Source organism: Gavia stellata, chromosome 10 (genome assembly GCF_030936135.1).
Source record: "Gavia stellata isolate bGavSte3 chromosome 10, bGavSte3.hap2, whole genome shotgun sequence".
Classification (NCBI taxonomy): Eukaryota; Metazoa; Chordata; class Aves; order Gaviiformes; family Gaviidae; genus Gavia; species Gavia stellata.
Genome location: NC_082603.1, coordinates 3110116 through 3133732, shown reverse-complemented (window position 1 = coordinate 3133732; position 23617 = coordinate 3110116). Strand labels below are relative to the sequence as shown.

Sequence of the window (23617 nt, the reverse complement as noted above, 5' to 3'; positions counted from 1 at the left end):
TGGTGCCCAGAGACCCACATAATCTGCGCCTGATTATAAATGTGTAAAAACTGTTTTTCTTTTCTTAAGCACTTCATATTTATGCTCAGGGGAGCATTGTCTGTTACTCATATGAAGTCTGGGCTGCCAGTAGAATACGGATGATGATAAATGTTTGGGAGTGCTTACAAGGGCTCATTGCTTACTGTGTTTTGGATCCAAAAACTCTCCAGATATTCTTGAACATGTGAAAACATAGCTAAATGCTCATAAAAATGTTGAGTTGACAGCCTTAGAGAATGAATAGTTGGGGTCTGTCTTGTATACAGCGTGGGCTACAATGTTGGAGTTCTTCCTTACTATTTTAGTATGGTACAAAATACGAGAGGAAACGAGGAGGTGATTATTCTCTGCGTGTTCCCGGTTGAAGCGCCAGGTGCTGTCACAGGGCGTGCTTGTGCTTTCTAGTCTTCAAGATACCTCAGAAGGGGTAAAGGCTACAGCTGTATTCATAAACCAGGAAATGGTAACGCTGGCAACACACGCTGGGGCGACTGCCGTGCCTCTTGTTTAGCATCTCTCACTGATCCAGGTGGAAGGACCCAGCCAGTGTCTGAGCTGAAGTAAGGAATCGTACAGACCTGAAGGCGAGCCTCTTTCCTTTGTGGCCAAATGTGCACCTCAGAGCCACCCATTCCAGCGGGTCTGCAACAACCTCAGCAGCTAATAGCTGCTGGACCAGCATATTTGATGAAGGAGGCTTGTGCACAGAGGGTTGATTTGTTGTTCGTAATCTGTGTGGAATTTTCTGCTCTGTCCTGTGAGCACGTTGCATGCACTAACGAATCCGCATTCTTGGTCCCTTACTTGTCCTCGTTTTACCTCAGGAGACATTGATAAATTAGGCTACTTGCTCATGGCTGTTGTGGAGAGATCCAAGTTGTCCAGAGCAGCAGAAGTCCAGCTCAGCCCATTCCATAAAATTGTTTACAGATGTCAGCAAAAGTTAAAGAATTAGTCCAAACAAAATTGTTTGAGACCACCCAAACATGATGTTAGAAATGTGACCAGTAAACAAACGAAGAGTGAAATCAGAAACGGAGGAACTTTTGTCAGAAAGCGAATATAATTAGTGGATAAAATAATGGAAGATAAGTTGCCCCAGCAATCTATCTTTTTGGGGTTATTAAAAAAAAAAAAAAAGGAAAAAAGGTTTGGAAAGATGTGGGCAGCAGAGGGGGAATCATAGAATCATAATACCAGACTGATTTGGGTGGCCTGAAGGGAATACACTTCACTTTCTCTCCGTTTATCTCTCCGGGCCATTGGAATCCTAAAATTCACCATTTATGCCCATACGATAACATTGGCCTAATTAGTGCCAGAGAAAGGGAGACAGATGATACCACTAGTTCCCACCAATTCTGCCTAAATTCTGTATGTAACCTTCAGTGCTAGACTTGAATTTCTTTTTGTCAATTCTTAGCTGTCATTTTTTCTTCCCTCCTCATTTATTTTCCCTATTTCTATTACTTTTGACTTCTACATAAGAAGATTTTGGCTTAGCTGGCCAGTGTATCTTGTAATGTTACAGGCCTGTGACCAGAACTGTAGTAAAAATTAATGCTATGTAATTAACTATTTACTGACGAATAACAACAATTTCTGTAAACACCAGAACTGGCAGTTTTGAATCGGAATGCTCTTCAGAATCCCTTCTTCCATCTTGAATCAACGTAACATCTTTTTTTGCCAGGATGAAGTAGTATCAAAAGTTATTTAACTTTCTGACCCTGCTGACCTGGGCTGAGCAAAAATTTTTGACAAGAGGTTGAAGAGCTCCATTTCTCTACCTGTTGGGGTTGTTTTTGTTCTTGTTTTTTCTTCATTCTAGAAATAAGACAGATTTTAATGTCCTGTAAGTAACTAGAACCAAATTTTGTAATATGCATCTTATATTTTCGATATTTGCTGTATATTCTGGATGTAGTGGCTCAGTAAAGAGGTAGAAAAAAATGAGTAAATGTAAGTCATAGTTTAGTAATATGGCACAGCTCAGTGTGCCCTGTAGAATGGTGTTATTTTAGCTCGTAGCAATCATTAGCAATGTATAAGTAGAAGTCATTGACCTTTCAATACATGTTTATACAGTGTATCTGCTTATTTTTCCAGACACACTTTCCTACCCTCAGGGTCAATGAAGATCAGTGAGACACAAGTTGCAGACAGTGGAATGTATATCTGTGTAGCCACAAATATTGCTGGAAATGTGACTCAGTCAGTGAAGCTAAGTGTACATGGTAAGTTTTAACTTAAAGGATAATCACCTGCAAGTTTCTGCATGGAATTTAGCATCTTGCAGAGCTTGTCAAACTTTTTTCCTTATGTACATTAAATACTATTGACCTATATTCTTTCAGGTCATACTATCTTCATATGCAAGTTGTTGTTATTGATTATGTGGAAAGGAAATACTGTGTACACACACACGTATATGTATACATATATATACACACACACAGACCCCCTTCCTTTAATGTTCCTTAGACTTGTGGAAGAATTATAGCACAATAAGACATTTAACTTTTTTTAAGTCAGCCAGAGGGATTTTAAGAACTGAAAACTTGTTCTAATGCACTTGGATGTTCTCTGTGCAAGAGGTTTCTCAGCAGTAAGTTTGCAAACAGTGGCTGAGAATAGCAAAGTTGGCTGAGGCTTACGAGTGTCAAGTTCCCACCAACTTGATGGGGATTACATATCCGAACTCTTTTGGTAATGAGTGTCAAAGTTTGCTTGCACACCCACTCAGGTGGGAGTGAAACCAGTGTGCAGCTGCTCCTGTCTCGGTGCACAGCTATATGCATACACATTCTGCTGTACCCACCTTTGCAAGCCAATACCTTGACCCATCTTACTGTACTTTCTCTCTTCAAACCAGCACACTGTGCGTGTGCCCACCTTCCTCCCCCTCCGTGAAGGTGTCTTAGTTGCTCTTGCTCAAGCTAGGACCCATGTCCCCGTCCCTCTCCTTACCATAGATCATCACTTTCTCATTCCCTTGTCTCCCTCCTACTCTCCCCTTCCTGGGGCCCCAACCACAGTCTCTTACACAACCACAACCACTTACACAATGTCATGTGTTGTTAGCTCTGTGTGGTCTCATTTATTCCTCCTTACCTGTATCAGACAGAAACGCAAGTTGTGGCACATGTACCCTCCTGCCAGTGCTAAAGTACTTAGGAGAGTGGGTGCAGGAACCGTGGCCTGGCGCCGCCCTGACGAGGCTGATCAATAGTAATTGTCGTTGTACAGATAGTTCTGTGGTTCACGTAGAGTTTGGAAGCGTTGCTGCCAATACCCATTGCCAGCACATGTCTTTGAAGTGGACCACATACCACGAATGTACCAGATTGGAACTCCTGCCCCCAACAGCTCTGAAACCTTCAGACAACACTAATTCAGTTATGATGGCTGTAACAGACTACTGTCTGGTTCTGTGTATAGAGAAGTCTGATATCAGAGCCCATCTTTGTTTATCTGTAATTGTACATTGACAGAGAGTCTGGAAAAATGGCACTGGTTATTGTTTCAGACATTCTTTATAAGTCTTTTTATTGTCAGCTATCCTCAGAATAAAAAACATCGTGGCGAAATAGTTACATTGGATTTATATTATTCTTTGGGACCAGCAAAATCTCTTCCAGTCATATTTTATCTCCTTGTCCGAACTTGTGTTTGGAAGCATACAAAGATCAGGGATTAGAGGAAGGAAATTAAAATGTCATAAGGAAAATGTAATTAATTTTATCATAAAAGCTTTTGAATTGTTTTTTGTGTTATGAAAAGCCAGTACCCATAGCTCTTCAGATGTGCTCAGTATTGTAATATTACACTGCTCATGTGAAGTCATGCAGTAGAATTTGAAATGTAACTTCTTTAAAGAGGTTAAACAGTAGGATATTGTACATCCTGTCCTATGCCGAGAACATGCAGGTCTGCTTCCTTAGTCACCCGAGGGAATTTGGTTTCAGTGAATAAAGAAGGACATTTTCTAAAATGACAAAAATGGCAAAGAATTTCATAGAATGGTTTGGGTTGGAAGGGACCTTTAAAGGCCATCCAGTCCAAGCCCCCCGGCAATGAGCAGGGACATCTTCAACTAGACCATGTTGCTCAGAGCCCGGTCCAACCTGACCTTGAATGTTTCCAGGGATGGGGCATCCACCACCTCTCTGGGCAGCCTGTGCCAGGGTTTCACCACCCTCATCGTAAAAAATTTCTTCCTTATATCTAGCCTGAATCTACCCTCCTTTAATTTAAAACCATTACCCCTTGTCTTATTGCTACAGGCCCTATTCAAAAGTCTGTCCCCGTCTTTCTTATAAGCCCTCTTTAAGTACTCAAATGCCACAATAAGGTCTTCCTGGAGCTTTCTGTCCTCCAGGCTGAACAACCCCAATTCTCTCAGCCTTAAGAATGATCTTGTACATCATTTTTTTTCACATTACGGTGGACTAAACTTGTCTTCCTCAGTTCCTCCAAAGATACAGCGTGGGCCTCGTGTTTTGAAAGTCCAAGCTGGCCACAGAGTTGACATACCCTGCAGTGCCCAGGGGATTCCTCCCCCATCAATCACTTGGTTCAAAGGCAGAAGTGCTGTGCCGATAGATGGTGGGCAGTTTATCCACAGCCTGGATGGAGCTCTAAGCATCAGCAACATCCAGCTTCCCGATGCCGGAATCTACAAGTGTGTCGCTAGTAATGTCGCGGGCAGCGATGCATCGGAGATAACAGTACAAGTTCAAGGTATTTATGTTAGGGCTGTAATCTTGCCTCCTGCCCTGGCTAGGTATAATTTCATGCCAGTGCTCTCTGGTTTATGTTTTGGAGAGCAATGCTCCAAATCTGTTTTAGATATTATGTTCTGATGTTAATTAAGGAAAATTAGAATAGGCAAATAGTCTTTGGACAGTTTGCAGAAATAAGAAAAAGAAACTCAAAATATATTACTTTTTTTTAATAAAAAAAAATCTTCAAGCTACTTATGATTTGGTTTTGCAGTAGGTAATTAAAATCAGATTCCAGTATGGGAAGCCTCTTTTTCAAATATTATCTCCATGTGTTCAGATGTCTCACATTTTCAGAGACTGTCTCGGAACCTCAGAGCCTGGTGTCACAGCGTTAAATGGAATTGGAATTTTGCATGAGCTGAAGTTGAGCTCTTCACTTTAATCAGTTATTATGCTGTTGAAATGGTGATGGGGCAACAGTGGTGAATGTGCCAATTCAAATAGGTAGTATAACTCCTCACTTGATGGGCTGACATACATCAATGTAGCATGACTGACTAAGCTAAGCAGGAATTATTTCTTCTTTGTAATAGTCTAAAGGCAACATTCCAATCCTTTTGGATTAGAGGTGCTGAGAACCACTTGTTACAAACAACAAAGAACTGCCAGTGACTTGACTTAATTATAAATAATATTCTTTGTATTCTTTAAACCGAAGTTTAAAATGAGATGCAAGAACAAAGGATGGAAGTAGTACTTATATGTGGTATGAGAAAAAACAGTTTAAATAGTATTTTTCAGGTTTTGCAGAAACACTGTCTCTACCTTCAAAACAAATATAGTGGGTTTTAGAGAGAACCAGTTTCATTCAAATTTGAAAGCCTCTTTGTACTGCTTACTGCTTACTTCCTAAATATTCCCGTTGAAATCCAGACTGCTTGTATAGTACACTTCATCAATGTAAAGGGGGTTATTGGAATCTGACCTTGTATGAAGGAGAGACATTTAGAAGTTTTATGTATTGCCAGACTGTATTTTCACATTTGGGAGCAGAGGTCAACAATTTTTTTTGGGTCTATTTTTTCTTTCAGAGTCTCCTACTATCGATGATCTGGACCCTCCGTACAACAGTCCCTTTCAAGAAAGAGTGGCAAATCAACGCATTGCATTCCCGTGCCCAGCAAAAGGTGTGTATTATTGTTCCCACCTTTATTGACAAGTGTATTTTGCTGTTGACCCCTGAAAATTACTAAGTTTCTGTGTACTCCTTGTCATGGTAAAAATATACAATCCGCACAGCATTTTCCACGTATACTTTATGTGGAAAACTTCAAACTAACAGCGATTTAAATAACCACTGTGCGGAAGTTCTGTGAAAAGTCATTGCTAGCCAACAAGGTTATTAAAATGTTTAGGACTAAGATTTTTAATGTTAAAATCATACTTTAACAGTTGGGGCTTCCTCTAAGTTTGAAAGCTCAGGGCCTCCCTGTGCATTGTCCTTGCCAGTACGACTTCCAGCAAGCAGTGGGAATTGTTTGAATCTTTCTTATTCTGAGCGGAGCGAACCGTTTCTTGGTTTCACCTTTTTCTCGTTAGGTATTCCAAAGCCTGTCATCAAATGGCTACGTAATGGAAGAGAGCTGACAGGCAGTGAACCAGGGATTTCAATTCTGGAGGATGGGACACTGCTGACCATAGCTTCTGTTACGCCTTCCGATAATGGAGAGTATGTCTGTGTGGCAACCAATGAAGCTGGAAGCACAGAAAGAAAATACAACCTGAAAGTTAACGGTAAGTAATAAATACAACTATTGGGGAACTGGTTTTGAAGAATATCTTCTCTTCTATTGTTGGAAATTGCATGCCCCATATCTGGCCATGTGCAGTTAAATTATAAAATCTAATCTGAGTATTTGCATTTCTATTATTCTGATACTCTCTATATTTTTTCTGTTGGTTCTGTTCTTTGTGACTCTATGCACAAAAGATCTTTGTTTTGCTCAAAGAACTAGGTGCGTCTCATTTGTAGAGGACTCTAGTTATACTTGAAAACTTAATGCAAATAACAAATGAAGATTTTTGTACTGTAGAAATTAAAGATTGGGTGATAGACCTGCATTTCAAATATAAATGTGAGAAAAGTTATTTATCAGAATGAACGTAGAATAGGAGAATTCTTGCTCCTGATATCCTTTTTCCAGAATCCTAATTGGAAACGGAAACTCTACAGGTGGCCTTGAGATATGTTTTGATATTTTGCTTCTTACAGATTATTTTTATTCCAGCCTTGTTCACTTCCCATGATAGTTAGTTCTGATGCCTGAGCAGGTTTATATCCTTATCTTTATTCTGAGAAAAGCAGGAATTCCATTTTGTGCCAGCAAGGGCTCATCAGCGGGGTTTGAACTTTCTAATCCACCTCGTAACACCATTGTCTTTGCATTCATAGTGGGACAAACGCTAGGCAGATGTTCTTTGGCGTGACTGGAGTAGTGAAGAGGAAGGATGACTCTCTGGAATCTGCTTCCTTTATATGTTAATCTTAAGATCCCATGTTATTTGCTCAAGATTAAATTTAAGATGAAATAAAATTAAATTTAAGATTAAATCTGAAGATTATTCTCTTAAAATGTTGATGGTGATTGTGTTTGAGTGTTATTGCCCTCAGAGTATGTTATTGGACAAAAGACTGGCTTTTGATAAACAGAAGAAAGGACCCAGAGAGATATGTCCAGATCCAAAGGCAAATGGAAGCTTTGGGAAGGGAATGAAACGGGTCTCAGAAATTTAGATTACAAAGGTCCTTGACTTGGGGGGAAGGAGGAAGTGGGAAATCACTGAAGTAGAAGGCTTAACACATGACTTTGAACTTTCTTGTAGTTCCTCCTGAAATTAGAGATCAAGAAAAGGTGACAAATACATCTGTAGTTGTTCATCACCCTGTAAGTCTCTTCTGTGAAGTATCTGGTAACCCCTTCCCAGTCATCTCCTGGTATAAAGAAGATATCCAGGTATGTACGATTAACCTAACTGAAGTAACATAGCCATCATCAGTCAGTTTTGTGTTTGACTTTTGAGTGCTTGGTATGAGAGCTCATTTAAAGTAAATACATGTACACCCTTTCGTGTATATTTAAACTGCACTGAGAACACCTGCACAGAAAGCCAGCTAAATATGGCAAATCCATTAATTCAGCTGTTCAGTAAGTCAAAAGTAAAGTCTTTATTTTCAAGATTCCCCTAGGAATTAGCCTTAGCAATCTCCCAGTATCGTAGATGCCAGAGTCCTTGCAGAGGGGACCAATAATGGTATTTTCTTTATTCTATAGATGGAGAAATAAGAACTCTTGGAGGCGATTTGGATTCCTTAGGATTATCCTTGAGTCCCATGCTTCTACTTGCAGCTGATAAGTGATAGTTTAAGATGAGGAGAGACCCCTTTACGCACCTTTGTGACTGACCATTGCTGATGAACAGAGAATTTCTTTGGTTTTCCCACTCTCTATTGTATTTTAAGCTACAAGTCGTACTGAATAGATTGCAGAAGTTGAGGAGATTAGTGCTGTAACTGAAAGGGGAAACAGATTATCCTTAGACTAAAACTACCATTTTCTTATAAAAATCCAGCTGTGATATTTGGCTGATGTAACTTGGATCACATAATGCTAATGTCTCGGGTTCTTTTAAGGTTGTGGAAAGCAGTACTCTCCAGATTTTGCACAATGGGAAGATACTGAAGCTCCTTAAAGCTGCTACTGATGATGCCGGACAATATTCATGCAAAGCCATAAATGTAGCAGGAAGTTCTGAGAAGCTGTTTAACCTAGATATACTAGGTTAGTTCTGTGGTTTTTGATTTTTGTGGGTTTGTTGGGGTTTTTTTTTAAGATGGTGATCTGAAAAACAGTTGATGCTTAAGAAGCCAATAAATTTCAACTCATTAGAGATAGATTCTTCCTCTCACTGCCCATTAAATATTGGCTGCCGAAGCACTCATCATGATGGCTTTTGAATACTTAAAATTTGCCATTCTTGTAGTAATACAGACAAAATGCTGGTTTTCATTACCAGATTTTGGTGTTTGATACTTTGCTTTGTATTTTGGGTGTACAGGAGTCTAACATAGGAGTTGTTTTACGTACAATTCACCAGCACAAGTGTGGAAGTGCTTGTCATGGTAGCAATGATGTTGTGATCTAGCAGGACTCGTTTTGCAGTGAAAACTAAAGTTGTTTCAAGGGAATAGTATGATCTACTACTGTGTTTCTTCCAGTTTCATAGCATACCTTCCCTGGTTAAATACCAGTTCCTCCTGTAATGTTTGTCTTTTTAAAGTTCCACCAAGTATAATAGGTGCTGATACCCCCAGTGAAATTGCAGTCATCGTCAACCAGGAAATCAGTCTGGAATGTAGAGCCAAAGGCTTCCCTTTTCCTGACATTCACTGGTTCAAAGATGGCAAGTGAGTATATTATAGCTTTTGTGGTTTGTGTCCACGTTATTCCTCCCTTAGAACGCAGAGGAAGAAGGTGCGCTGTACCAGCAAGCTCTGCTTTTGCGATTGGATATGATCTGTGGTGGTGTGAGGTGGTAAATTCTTTGATCAAAAGTTAGCATCCTGCTTTCCTTTGTGAACTGTCCCATTACTGACACTGGCACTTGCAGAGCAGATTTACGGTATTTGAAGCCAGACGATGTTTGAAGCAAGATAAACGTAACCATTTCTTTGAGTTTATTCTATGAGCTTATTCTTTCTGGATTATTTTAAACATATCATTAGTTAAAATACAGTTGTTTTGCTGAAATGATTTTTTCATTGGTAGACAGTACCCACGTCAAACATTTTTCTAGCTGGTGCCTTGTGCAGTTCGGCATGTATACATTAAAGTTTTTAAAACATTTGTAGCTGCATGTTTCAATTCTTCATCTCATGTTCCAGGAAAGCATACCAAGAGAATTCTTGGCGGCTTAAATATTAGCTGAAAAACAAATGGGCTGTGTTTTTAAATAGCGTTGGTGTTTAACAATGTAGTTCAGTATAGACATTGCCTAGTACTCACTGATACTCTAATGTGACAATTCCTTACTCTTTGGTATTGGTATGTTGACACTTGCATCTAGTAGCTGACATTCTGTTATCAGCAAAGGACTGTCATGAGCTAAGTAATTAGAAAAAGGAACTGAGATCAGGAGTAGGACTCTGGCTCTAACACTGGTGTCCTGGATGACATGAGTCAAGTACTTCCGTGTTTTGGTTTCTTCTAAAAACTAGGAATAAAGTTAATTATAATAGTTTGTCACTTTATGGTGGTTCTTCGGATTAATGCTGTTACTCTAGTACTAAATGGTACTCTTTAATGGTACAATTACTGCCTTGAAGGACCCCTTCTTATTACTGTCAGTTTAAATTAATGTTGAAAGGTTGGGGTCAGAGTTCTGTGAAGCAAAATCATCTCTATTCCAGGCCCTTGTTTTTGGGTGATCCCAATGTTGAGCTTCTGGACAAAGATCAAGTTCTACACATAAAGAATGCTCGAAGGGTTGACAAAGGTCGTTATCAGTGCAGCGCCACCAACACTGCTGGCAAACAAGTTAAGGAGGTCAAGCTGATCGTCCATGGTAAGTTTATAGAATGCCTGATCCTAGAAGATCCTTTACTTTTACTCATAAGATTTCTTTTTTGAATGGGGATACTCAGACAAATATAAATTCAGGCTCTGATCCTGCAAAATTTGTGTGTAAACATAACTTACTACTCGCCTGTTCACAGAATGATCTTTTTGAGCATTTATATGTTTCAAGTTAAGTATGGATGTAGTCTTTAAGTGACGTTTATGTGCTTTTTATTAGTTTCTAATTGGTGAAAGCCAAAAATCTTGAAGGGCCTTCTCGAATTTTGCTATTAATTAGTGTCAACTGAATTATTTTATTGTCACATGGGCTTCATTATTTTGATCTGTCTTAGGGAGGAGAAAATTAATTAGAAGATATTTATATAAGTGTCTTATAAAATATAAGCTATTATATATATCTTCTATAAGACATATATTATATAAGATATTTATTTATATAAGAGATATATTATATCTTATATAAAATAAGACACTCATGGTCTTGTTTTCCTTAACCTAGTGCTAGGAGTAAATTCAGCCAGGAATAAGTTAAAGTTAGTGCAAAAGTATAAAGCACAGTGCAAAACCAGTAAGAATCAGACCCAAATAGTCTTTGAAAAAGAACGTTCCAGATGATCTTCAGGTACTGTGGTATGTCATCTTGCTTAAATTGGTGTAAACTGAGGTCATTTAGAGCAATTGAGGTCATTTATAGTAAGAGAAGAAGCACTAGCATGAGGATAACCACGTTAACATTATCGTTATTTTGTGAAGTTTATAGTACACTGAGTATACTTGTTTGTGTTTTTACAAGCAGCGGAGTCTTAGCAAAGACGTGGAGAACAGTCAGTTCCTGTGATTAGTCTAGATAAGTTTAACGTAAATTAGGAGAGTATCAGTTGGATGAAAAGGAGGGAAAAGATTCATGGCAGAAGGAAGAAGTAGCTTTTGAATGAAGACTTCAAAGGAGACAAGAGGAAGAGTTTTTCAGTTTGAAAGACAAAGAACGTGTGAAAGCCCAGTCAGACCTGAAAACTGAGAGAGCGCAGTGCTAGCAGAAATTAGGGGGAAACAAGTGCAGAAATCTCTAGGCGGCGTAACACTCTTGTGCCCAGAGTGCGAAGGGTGGGAATTTGAATCTGTGAGCCCTTAAGCTGATGAGTCCTTATTTGCTATGGATTTGCTTCTGAAGATTGTGTCTTTTCTTCTGAGAACTGTGAAGTTATTACACATGATTTCCCTCATCTGGGATGTTTCTGAAGCACGGAGCAAGCACATGCACAGAAATATGCCTGTACACCAGTCATAGTGAAGTCTTTTTCCACTGGGAACAAAGAAAATGCTGTGAGGACCTGCAGGTGATTGTGGCTGTTGTAAGATTAGAGGAATAAAAAACCCCACACAAATAAAATCCTCGTAGATGAGTAGACCTTACTTCAGGTTCTTCAGAAGAGAGAGGTGGATTTGCGATAGTAGAGTATCTCTTTACTTTTAAATTTCTCATTAATCCTGGCTGGACGAACGGAAGCCCATGGAGTAAGTGAGGAATGTAGATGCTAATTCTTGCTAGTTCTTACTTTGTTTTAGCTGTTTAGCCCTACTTTTGGCTTTGATATTTTCCCAAAACACCACATTAAAGCTGTTCCCCATCTCTGTGGATGAAAGCATTGCTAATAGAGAAATGCATTCGCCTTTGAACTGGGTGTGTTTCAGCATATTTTATAGGTTTGTATATTTACGCACACAAATTACTTAATTAGGAAAATACTTCATCATGGTTTGATAATCTCCAAGACCCATCTCACAGGTGTAGATCCATTCACTGACGCTTTGCTTTACATTTCTGCAGTGGCATTTTAAATGAACACTATGGAAATCAGTGGAAGTCTAGGATATACTGAGCATGTTTGGCAGCAGAGGAGTTAATGTGTCTGCCAGATGTGTCTGATACTTTCAGCAGTCATAAATTTAGTTGTTGCCAATTGCTCTGTGTTTTTATTACTTCTACAGAGATTTATGAACTCTTTATATTGGCTGATTTACACGAGAGCTTGTTTGCTAGAAGAATCTGAGTACTGCTGCCTAGCGAGCAAGGGAAATGACTATGGGCCAAAAGTTTCAAAAATAGGAGCATAAAGCTAGACTGTTAAGCTCATATTTAGTCTCAAAGTAAGTGACTTCATCTTCAGAAGTTTTGAGTACTGAGCAGTTCCCACTCCAGTCGTAGGGGCTCTTGGATGTATTTGGTATTTTAAATAGCAGGTCGCTGTTCCTTGTTGGGAGGATGCACCTCCCAAGGGATACAGGGATTGCTCCTTCCCCCTCCGAGACAGGCAAGAGGCAGAGCCAGGCCCAAATGCATTGCAGGACGCATGGAGGCCCAGCTGTCCTGACTTGGCACATGTTGGAGCCTAGAAGGTAAAATGTTTCCGGGTACCTCTAGTGGGGCAGCGATGCTTTGCAGTGCCCCTTGCCGCCGCACGTGTTTCTTAGGTACGTGGTGGCCCTTTGATGTTAGATTCCATTTACGTTGTGTTCTCTTCATGCTTTCAACTCTCAGTGTGCCCCGGAGAATTGTACAGGCAATGTATAACTCTGCTGGGGAAAAAAAAACCAAACAAAAACCACCAAGAAGGGTTGGAAGTCTGATTAAGCTAAAATCTTTTATTCTTCCAGCATTCTAATGTTTAATCTATTGAAATCTACACAGACTTGTATACTGAGGCTTTAATACTGTTGTTTTGTCTTTTGAAAAAGTCCCTCCTACTATTAAAGGAGGGAATATTACCGCAGAGGTGTCGGCTCTTCTTAACAATCTTATAAATTTGGAATGCGAAACCAAGGGAATCCCTGTTCCTACCATTACATGGTACAAAGATGGACACCCAATTATTTCCAGCCCCCAAACTCTGTATGTGGATAGAGGGCAATTCCTGCAGATACCTCGGGCCCAAGTATCAGATTCCGCAAAGTACACTTGCCGTGTGACCAACGTTGCCGGAGCTGCTGAAAAAATATATGACGTGGATGTCTATGGTAAGCAAGAGTTTACTGAACTTGGTTATCTGCCATGTTACAGGCAGCGTGTTTTGAAAGCTTTTCTGTCTTCATAACGTCAGCAGCCTTTGCAGGCCTTGTCAAGGGTGAACAGCAGTCAATGTTGCGTTTGAAGACTGACCTGTATTAGCAGGACCACGTAGCAGGAGATTTACACCTTGTGCTTTATGCGACTTTCAAATAGCTCTTGACTTCAGGGGCCTTGATACCATGCTTTAGTGAAGTATCAAAACTATTTTTTCGACATGTAACCTTTCTTTCTCGCATGTGCATGCTGAATGACACTTACCTGAAATACCCACTCTGGGTGGGATCTTTAGCGTACTGTTTTAAGACCTTCAGATTTAGTTCTTCCATCTCAAAGCCCTGCAGTTCCTCTATTTTATACAACTGGTCAATATTGAACTACATCGTTTGACTTCTCTGTTTCCCCTTTGTCTTGGCTTGCCCTGGCAGCAAATTCTCACGTGAAATTGCGCGTGACATAATGGCATGTAGAGCCAAAGTGAGTGGGGAGGAGCTAACCCATTTGCTCTTAATACATTTTCTGGCTACAGAATTAATCACTTGCAATATATTGTTTCCTTTCTACAGTTCCTCCGGTAATTGAGGGCGACGCTGACACAGCCCAGAACAAGCAGGTGGTCGCTGGCAATTCACTGACGTTAGAGTGTAAAGCTGCTGGCAACCCTCCGCCTCTCCTTACCTGGTTAAAAGATGGCGTGCCTGTGAAAGCAAGCGACAACCTCCGCGTTGTATCTGGTGGGAAGAAGCTGGAGATTCTGAACGCTGTTGAGGCTGACCGGGGCCAGTATTTGTGTGTGGCCACAAGCATAGCTGGAGAACAAGAAATCAAATATGAAGTTGAAATCTTAGGTGCGTGAGCAACAGAACTACTGATTTATCAGATTTCCATAAACCTAAGAAAGTATGTTTTTATTTTTGTTGGTATCGTTATATGAATTATTAGTTAGTCAAGCTACGTATCTAGTTAAACCTGGGCACCGCACACTTTTTCTGTCCAGGGTTACAGGACAGCTTGAAGACTCTTACTTTCAGGTTAGTTCTTGAAGAGTTTTTGTGCATGTGGTAGGTAACTATTATTCTCAGTAAGCTTTAAAATTCTTCTAACTTCCCTTCATAGAAGAAAATCATGGATATGAAAGGTATCAATTAAAAATATTACTTAGTTTTTTCCTCGGGGGGGAGAATGTCTTTCTCTGAATTCAAGTTGTGTTGTGCAAATTTTGAACCTTTTCTTGAAAAAGATTTTTTTTCTTCTTTTTCCATTGAAACCTTTACCACAGTCTGCATCTCAGCAATCCTTTCTGAATGTCTCTAGGTAAATGACTTGTACAAATGTTAATTACATTCTCTTGACATGGAAGGGTTTATTTAAGAACTTTAACAGCTTGTTTTTTAGATTTTGAACTGGTCTCTTGAAGGCCATTGCATACTATTGCAAGCAGATGTAGAGAATTCATTCTGCTGCTCTCGGTGTATCTCACTGGTCTTGCTAGTCAGTGACGGAGCTGGGAGGAGCTGTATGGCAGTGCCTCCTCCTCAGCCCACCCACTCCTGCGAGAGAATGAGGCAGGGTGAAGAGGGCCTGGAAGAGGGTCCTCTGTACCTTTGTTTCCTCCTTCTGCTGACAGAGGGTGCTAAAAGTCCCGTGTCCCCCCCCACGTCCCGTTCACAAGGTTGTTCAGACAGAATCTGGAAAAAACAAACAAACAAGAAACAAAAAAGAGTGAGAAGAGTAATTTGAAGCCACAAAAATGTCATCAGGTAGATGTTTCTCTTCAAAAAGGAAGAGTGACGAACTGCAAATCTGTACGTGTGCCAAAGTGAGATAGATGTCAAGATTTTTTAACATTATTATTTGAGGTAGACCTTTATGACATTTCTAATGCTTAAATGTTTCTGTTGATGGATTTTTCTCTCTTGCAGTTCCACCATTTGTGGAAGGTGGGGATGAGCTCTTGGACTACATTGTGATTCTCCATAGCCCTTTGGAGTTGGATTGTTCAGCAACGGGGACACCCTCACCAACTATCGTGTAAGGGGATTGGTATGACAGTAGAAAAAAAAAAATCTGATGGTTGATTAGGTGAGCTCGGAGGTAGTCTTTATGAACTGCCCATTTTATTAAGTGATAGTTAATGTGTGGAGGACAAACGCCTGGCTCTGCTGAAGACAGCGTCAGGCACACGTGGCAGGATCAGGATTTTGTTTTAAAGTGGTTTGGTATGTTTGGCCAATATGTATGTCCTGGAAATTAGGATCGATAACAAGAGCTGACAACTCTCGTTCCCTTACTAATGCAACTGTGCACTTTTCATCTGCCACCAATGATTACTTTTGCTTTGGAGATTTCTGTCTGCCTCTGGTGGCATCTGCTTTCACTACTGCTTCCCAGCTGTTACCTTTCTGACTTCTTCTTCAGTGCCTGTTCCCCTATAATCCCTTCTCCTGATTTCAGCCATTTCGGTCTGTGGCACTCAGAAAAAGCAGAACACTGCCTGATGTCTCCAAACCTTCCTAGAAATGCAAATAGAGTTACTGGGTCATTCTGTTTAATAGAATTGTGCATATTTTTAGGAATGCTGTTGATCTGACTTTCATAGAGATCTGAGATTGTACTTCCCTTTTGGTAGGTGGTTAAAAGATGGTCAACCAGTTGAAGAGGGAGCTGGACATAAGATCTTATTAAATGGACAAAAACTTCTCATCTCTCGAGCTCAAGTGTCAGACACTGGCCGCTATAAATGTGTGGCTGCAAATAAGGCAGGAGAACATGAAAGGGAATTTGATGTTACTGTGCATGGTAGGTTACTCAAGGTGGGGGGGGTGGTGTGCGGGGGAAGCAGTAGACTGCCTTTATTTTAAATTGCTGGCATGAAGGTGCTCAGATTTTCTGTAAATGTTTATTTGTATTAGTGGGTTGAAAAACTGGAGATGAGAGTAGGTGAAATAGAAGTAGAGCTGCTCTTACCTGTGGGATATTGCTTCTATATACTTAAAAGTATATATTCAAATGATACTTCATTTTTGTTTCTGTTGCTTCTTCCAGTTCCTCCAACCATCAAATCAGCTGGGACTTCGGAGAGAGCTGTTGTGATATACAAGCCTGTGACGCTGCAGTGCATAGCCAATGGCATTCCCAGCCCTTCCATAACTTGGTTAAAAGATGGTCAGCCAGTAAACACAGCCAGAGGAAATATAAGAGTAAGCACTACTCTTTTATGGGATCCAAACCGCAAAAGATAGTTATAACAAGTTATACATATTAGCGCTTCTTTTCCTTTTGCTTCCTTCGTGCTGTGATATAAAGATGCTAAAGATCCATCCTGGAGAGCGATGGGCTTTTTACCTGAATAGGACGGTGTCTCAGGTTGAATAGCGATATTTAGTAGACTGAACCCCTTTAGACACGTCCATACCAGAAGAGTCCACGACTGTAAATTCAGCAACCGGCTCCTTTCAGTTGTACTTTAACCTTCAAGGTATGGTTGTCTGCCAGTTAGGAGGTGGCTCTACTCACTTGTCACTGCGAGGCAGGATTTAGATGAGTTTTTCTATAAGCACTGCCATTGCAGCACCTACCTATACGTTCCCTTCTCATTGTGAGATTCTGACTTTCAATGAACAGCCCTTCCCAGTGCTTGCATGCTCCAGGGGGTCGAGCGCTTGTAGTGGCTTTGATTTACTTTAGGCTGGAGCAATTTTTGATATCTTACCAGCGGCAGCTCTCTCTGCCTGCAGCCTCCTCTTCACCTTGCTTGCCTGCCCCTCTGCCATCTAGGTCTCCTCACAGCTGTACAGCTAATAATCCTGATGTCTCAGGAACACTGAAGTCTCTGAACTACCAAGACACCTCTTGCATGAATATTTACCCCCAGGTTAGAAGAAAGATGAGACTGGCTGTATTCAGCATAAATGTCTGCTTTGCCATTATGCTTAGCAGCTCTGCTTGGGATCGTTGTGTAAAATGGTTCCCTGCTCTCTGTTTTGGTACAGCTGGAGTCTTCAGGCCGTATTCTGCAAGTTGTCAAGGCCCTGCTCGAAGATGCTGGCCGCTACACTTGTGTGGCAACAAATGCTGCAGGAGAAGCCCAACAGCACGTTCGGCTTCATGTGCATGGTAATGTTTCTGCCTCTAGTTAGAAGCTAAACGTGGCTGTTTTAAGGCAGATTTTTACATCTGTATTCCCTTCTCTTTGAAGCTCTCTGGCATTTTTGTTGTCTCTGCACATCCATCTTTCAGTCTTCTTTCTTTGTCCCGCTCCATTAGTAAGAAGTCAGGGCAAAAGCTGTCTGTCTTGGGATTTAGCCTTTCTCGTGTGGTACGGAGGGCCACAGAAATTAATGCCTTTCCAGTTAACTCTTCTGTTCAGAGCTATCCCAAGAAGCCAAACGCATTGCCACTAACCCACCGCTCAGAAGGGTACTCTGTCTCTGGATGAAGATATGATGTACCACTGTTGGTATTAATAATTTCGTCCAAGTCTTCTGGGGATAATGGCACTCCCTGTGACCTTGCAATGGGGAGGTTTTACAGGAATGACTTTTCTGAGAAAGAAACACTCTTATGAGGGGATTTTTCAGACTGTTTAAAAGGAATTTGATATTGCAGCTAAAAACAGTATAAAAAGAATCAGGGAAACTTGAGCAGCTGTTGTTTGCATGTGGATTTAATAAATGCTCTCATGATGCATGTATTTGCTGCAAAAGTGGTCACAAAGTATTGTGCATTCTTGATGTGACCCAATCCTCAAAGGATACAGGAGGTGCAGGAATGGACTGCGGCAAAATGCTCATGATGAGTATGATTATGTCGACTTTCAAACCAAACTTCCAGTAACTGGAAAATGTTAAACTGAAATGAAGAGACATTGCAGTCTCTCCACAGATGAGACTTAGAAAGAGAAACCACGCTCATCTTGTGCTGTGATAAGTGCATCATAGTTAATTTTAGCGTCAGTCCCACGCTCACAAATACTTCTTTTGTTCTCAGTCTTCATGTTCAAAGTGTCATTATCTGGTTTTTCTGTCATTTTGCAAATTTATAGACTTTAGTAAGGTAGGGAGTCTTGCTTTGTTAAAGCCGTGTACAACATTCAGTTTAATGTTACCAGTTCAAGTGAGATGAGCTTGCCACGGTCGAAGAATTACTGTTCTGTGTTGTGCACCTGTTTCCTACAAGTCCATTTTAAGTGCCGTTTTTCCTGAAGAAAAAAATAAATTAATAAAAATAATGGTTTTATTCCTCTTAACCCTAATGAGGTTATACAATTAGAGAGTATTCTCATTTCAAAGCCGAACTTTCTTGAGAAATTCCTTGGTCATCCAGCTGTTAGTTGAAGCTTGTGCAATTCATTGCCCAAAGTTTCTCAGAGGGCAGATTACTTTGTGATTGGATGTTCTGCTAGCTGGGTGGCTGAATTAATGAAAACCTGCTGCCTTTTTCTTTTTCTAGAACCACCCAGTCTGGAAGATGCAGGGAAAATGTTAAATGAAACAGTGGTGGTGAATAATCCAATCCATCTTGAATGCAGAGCATCTGGGAACCCTCTGCCAGGTATGCACATGCACCTTTGAGAACATGAAGCAGATCTGAGAAAAGGTTTTCACTTTCATGTGTCTTTTGAAAATAATGGATATTCTGAATGTGAAGTTAATTCTGTGGTTTATAAAGTAGCTAAAAACTATTAAACGGTATGTATAATGGGAAGTGTCAATATATCAACTGACGCGGAGTAAGTATTGAGGAATTCAGTAATAGCCACCGTTTTTAATTAAATGAATGAAAAGCACAAGGATAATCTACTCCCTTGCACAGTGACACCCTGTCCATAGACAAGAATACCGTTAGACTACTGCTAAATCAGCTTTAAACACATCCACTCTTTTCCCCTGTCAGTTCAATATTTTATAGTGTAGGGCAGACTTAAAACAATACCTTGTGTATTGAGTGTGCCTGTGAAACGTGGCCATGCCTAGGACCTTATCTGAAGCCTGTTGAAATGAATAGGAGGCTCTTTGTTTGGTCTGTGAGCATGAGTAGATTTTCTGTGTGTGTACAGTGCGTTCTGTGGCTTGCCCCGATGATAAATTATACTACTGAATTTGTGGGTTCTCCTTATATTCTAAGCTTTGAAAACTGGGCTGTGTATACCTGTGTGTGTTTTATTTTCATCACATTTTGTGGGATTATAATTTTTTTCCTTTTTTTTTTTTAAGGCAAGTTTCCCATAGCAAACATAGACATTTACCCAAGTGAGAGCTGAAGGAGTTTGCCTCCTGTTTAGACTGATAGATCTTTTGAATTGTTTCTGAACTGAAAAAAATCTAAAGCAATCTGGATTTTAGTTACTTCATTGCTGGGATTCTTTCAGTGCTAGCATTTTTGGATTAGGGCTTTTTTTACAGTTAATCTTTTTTTGTTCTTGTTGTTGAGATATGCAGGTAAAAATTTATTTCCTTCTTTTTTTCCAATATGTAGTTTTTGTTCCCACCTTCTTCTGATGGGATATAAAAATACCATGTTATTATGAGAGTAATTTTATGTATTAATTATTGTACAGCAAAACTTGGGGAATGGTGTGTAAGTAATATATCTAGTATAGCAATTTCTTCTTTTGCTGATGATAGTCCCATTTTCAGAAGAAAGGTGTTACTAAATTTCAGGTGAGCATCCAGGTTCACCTTCTCCACCTTCTAAAGAATTATTTCTCAGCAAAGTATTATTTTCTAGAATCATTTACACATGTATAAAACAAAATTTGAAATTATTGGGGGTATATGTAAAATGTTATGGAAACATAAGGATTTTATATCCATTTTGCACTTTTTTTTCTCATCAAATTACCAATTATTTTAGGACAAACAATTAAAATGATGGAGTTCATATAATTTATACAATAAAACCAGTTTGTTTACCTCTGCTGTGTATGATGTGATGCTACATACTAATGTCAAGATACGACATCAGCTGAGAAAAGTGATAGCACAACATCACGCTGAAAAAGAAGCTTGCCTGCGGTCTTGTTCATCAGTCAGGCCAGATTGCTTCTTGAATGCATGTCTTTCACAGAAACCTTATGTGCTACAGAAAATGATTCAGTAAGTGGCACTTTCATCTAGCTGAATAGTGAAGTGATGCCAGTAAAACCTTAGTTACACATTCTGCTGATGGAGGGTGCCATCTTTTGGCTGAGATGCAAAAAAAGTCCTCAGGTCTTGATTATCAAGTTCCTATAACATTTTCTTTTGGAGTAATACCAGTTTTCTGGGCTTTACCTTCAGTTTTTCAGCCTGCCAGTTGAACTTTGATTTGGTTGCTTGCGTTTTGATTCTGTAAACTTTCCCAGGTGGTTCAGTTTAATGTAGCACTACTTCAGGGTAAAAGGTGAAAAAATTATATGTATCATATTATTGCATATTTTTAAACAGCTGCTGTTGGCCTTTGTATGAGATGAGTAAATCCTCTGTAAGTATGCTTTGTGTGATAATTTTTTAACTTCGGAACATTTTTTTCATAAATACCTGGCGTGCATGGATGATAGTGTCAAGTTTGCTGTTGAATTCTCTAGGCATAGTCAGTATTTTGCACAAATGCTACCGATTTCCTCATTTTCTAGTTACTTTTTATAGTTATTAGTTATAATTAATATTGATAGTGGTTTGTAAGTGTTGGTGTTACGTATCTGAAAGCTTAGATGGGAAGTTTGAAGACTATTTGATCCCATCATTTGTAATGGAGGTATTTTTGGCAACTTTTCCATCTTTCCTTTCATTATGCAGCTATCGCGTGGTACAAAGACAATCGTCCACTTACCGGTGCCGCAAGCGCCACTTTTCTGAACAGAGGGCAGGTTCTGCAGATTGAGGGTGCTCAGATCTCTGACACCGGCGTTTATAAGTGTGTGGCTGTCAACACAGCGGGCACAGCTGAGTTGTTTTACAGTCTTCAGGTTCATGGTAAGTATTATAAAACTTAAAAAACCACCTGCATGCACCACCTTTGCTCTTTTAAAGTTTTAAGTCTGCTTAGCAGACCTACCATCACTCATCACACTGGAAGAGGTACGGCACAGGTCAGAGGGAAGAAAATTCGCTCCTCTGTTTTTCAGCGACATTAGAACACATGTTTTGAATTAGGAAAATGTGGTAGGGGAAGTCAATTCTAGGAAGAATGAGCAGAGGCACCAGATTTGTGGAAAAGGTATTTTGTGTTATCACTTCAGCTCTCTGGAAGGCCTTGCGATTGCTGGGTTCTGCTGTAGATGACTTTAAAGCTCACAGTAGAGAAAGAAAGGGCACAGATCAAATGCTCTTTCATAATTCAAGAGTTTTAAAGAAAAATGTGTCTAATAAGATGAAGTGGAAGTGTGGGTGTTTGCAGACATGAGACACCTGATCAAAAGCCAAATTGGAGCTTTTCCATTGATTTCAGTGGCTTTTGGATGGGGCTGTAATCCAAATTCTTATCTTTGATACATGCATATGCATGTCGTTGGTTTTCTGTGGGAGTCTTCCATACAAAACTGTGGCCCAAATTTGGCACAGTGTCCCCAGCTGAGAGGCACACAGAGTATGTAGTTCCCATTAATGTTAATTAACAAATAATGAGTTGGGCAGTACATTTCCATTGAATTAATGACCATCATGGGAAAAACTGATGGCTCAAGACATGGTCAAAGGCAATTAACCCCACCCAGTGATTAATTCCCAGGAAATATTTAGAGCCAAGGTCATTATTCTGGATAAACCGAAAAATGAAAAATAACTCCTAAGTATATGCGTGTCTTTTTATGGGTGGCGGAATTTCAGCGGCTATGTCCAGAGTTTTCTAGGGAACTAAAACTTTCTGACTTAGACACATAAAATTGTTTTCCCCTTCCAGAACAGAATATATGCAGTTGCAGCCAAAACTAATTGCATCAAAGGAAGCTGAAACACCTATCCATGAACCTACTTAATTCAGCTTGTGTCGTGCCCAGCTTACAATGGAGTGCTTTTTGAATTTACCATGAGCAAGTTTATCATCCAGTTTATTTAGAGTTTATGAGTTTGAGAAGAGAAAACTGGGGTTTTTTTCCCCTCTTAATAGTGGAAGCAAGAATGACTAAATGGAGAACAGACTCGGAAGTGTCAAGTACAGAAAGTTACGCTGCATTTACTGAAAGCCTGCTCTGGATTTCTGTATGGCAGTTGGCATTGTGAATGAGCGCCTCTGTTGGTCGATTGCTGGTCGTATTCAACAACTTCTGTTGTTAATAGTTTTGTGGATGCAGTAGCTATGCTAAAAATTATCAGACCATTTTTGCTTTAAAAACAATGCTTGATACTGCAGGCTTAACTTTAAATGAAACTAGGCAGGCCTACTGAAGGAAGCGGGTTGAATTCCGATTTAGTATATTCATATGATTTCATTGTATTAAAGTTTTTCCACTTCTTTCTCACCACTGTAACTTTTTCAGGCATTTGAGAACAATGGGTGCTATTGTAGTGAAATAGGGGAACTGTGTGCATGTGTGTGTGGGGAAAAAAAGATTATAAAATCACACTTGCTTTTTTTTCTACCGTTTCTGCTATTACTACAGTTTATCTAAGAGTAGGTAGTCTGTGTTACAGGCTGTTAGATGTTGCTGAATTTATTAATGTATCTTATTTTCAGTACAGAGTTTTACATTTTTTTCTCACGTAGGATATGTATGAGTAGATCACACCATTTTCACCTCTTTCTAGGAGTGACTTCAAGTATTACATTTTGTACTCATACTGACTGTAAAGCTTTATTACTAAGTTATTAGTGGTAGGAGCAAATAGTATTGTTTTGATTCTCCTGATAAAGGAAACGTCTCCCTTTTTTAATACTTCTTGTCTCCCTTTTTAACACAGCTCTACAAAATTTGCTGGACTGTATACCTATAGTAAGTGTTTTGAGGTGTTCCATCAAGATGGTTGCTTGTCATCAGGCAGGCAGATGTTATACAGTCTAATCTGGTAAACGTTCACATACGCTCTGCGAGGCTGATTTATTACTCTGCGTATGTATTGCTTTATGCAGGTTATATGATAAACTTCTTTCTTTAATCTCCACCACTCTTAATGCCTTTCGCAAGGTCTAAATGGAATATGATAAAAGTTTGATGGAATATTTTCTGGTTT

At 39.7% G+C, this 23617-nt stretch overlaps 1 protein-coding gene across 1 annotated transcript in view; it reads left to right on the top strand.

The window, feature by feature from the left end:
• HMCN1 (hemicentin 1) overlaps positions 1 to 23617 on the top strand; it is a 206988-nt gene that overhangs the window by 99225 nt on the left and 84146 nt on the right. The window contains exons 23-38 of the mRNA XM_059822131.1: positions 2152 to 2279; positions 4513 to 4785; positions 5861 to 5956; positions 6369 to 6563; positions 7653 to 7783; positions 8461 to 8608; positions 9108 to 9234; positions 10237 to 10391; positions 13142 to 13420; positions 14036 to 14317; positions 15392 to 15500; positions 16099 to 16268; positions 16515 to 16669; positions 17462 to 17585; positions 18921 to 19022; positions 21248 to 21424. Coding sequence (XP_059678114.1) covers positions 2152 to 2279; positions 4513 to 4785; positions 5861 to 5956; positions 6369 to 6563; positions 7653 to 7783; positions 8461 to 8608; positions 9108 to 9234; positions 10237 to 10391; positions 13142 to 13420; positions 14036 to 14317; positions 15392 to 15500; positions 16099 to 16268; positions 16515 to 16669; positions 17462 to 17585; positions 18921 to 19022; positions 21248 to 21424 — 2651 coding nt within the window. The remainder of the gene's footprint in view (positions 1 to 2151; positions 2280 to 4512; positions 4786 to 5860; positions 5957 to 6368; positions 6564 to 7652; positions 7784 to 8460; positions 8609 to 9107; positions 9235 to 10236; positions 10392 to 13141; positions 13421 to 14035; positions 14318 to 15391; positions 15501 to 16098; positions 16269 to 16514; positions 16670 to 17461; positions 17586 to 18920; positions 19023 to 21247; positions 21425 to 23617) is intronic.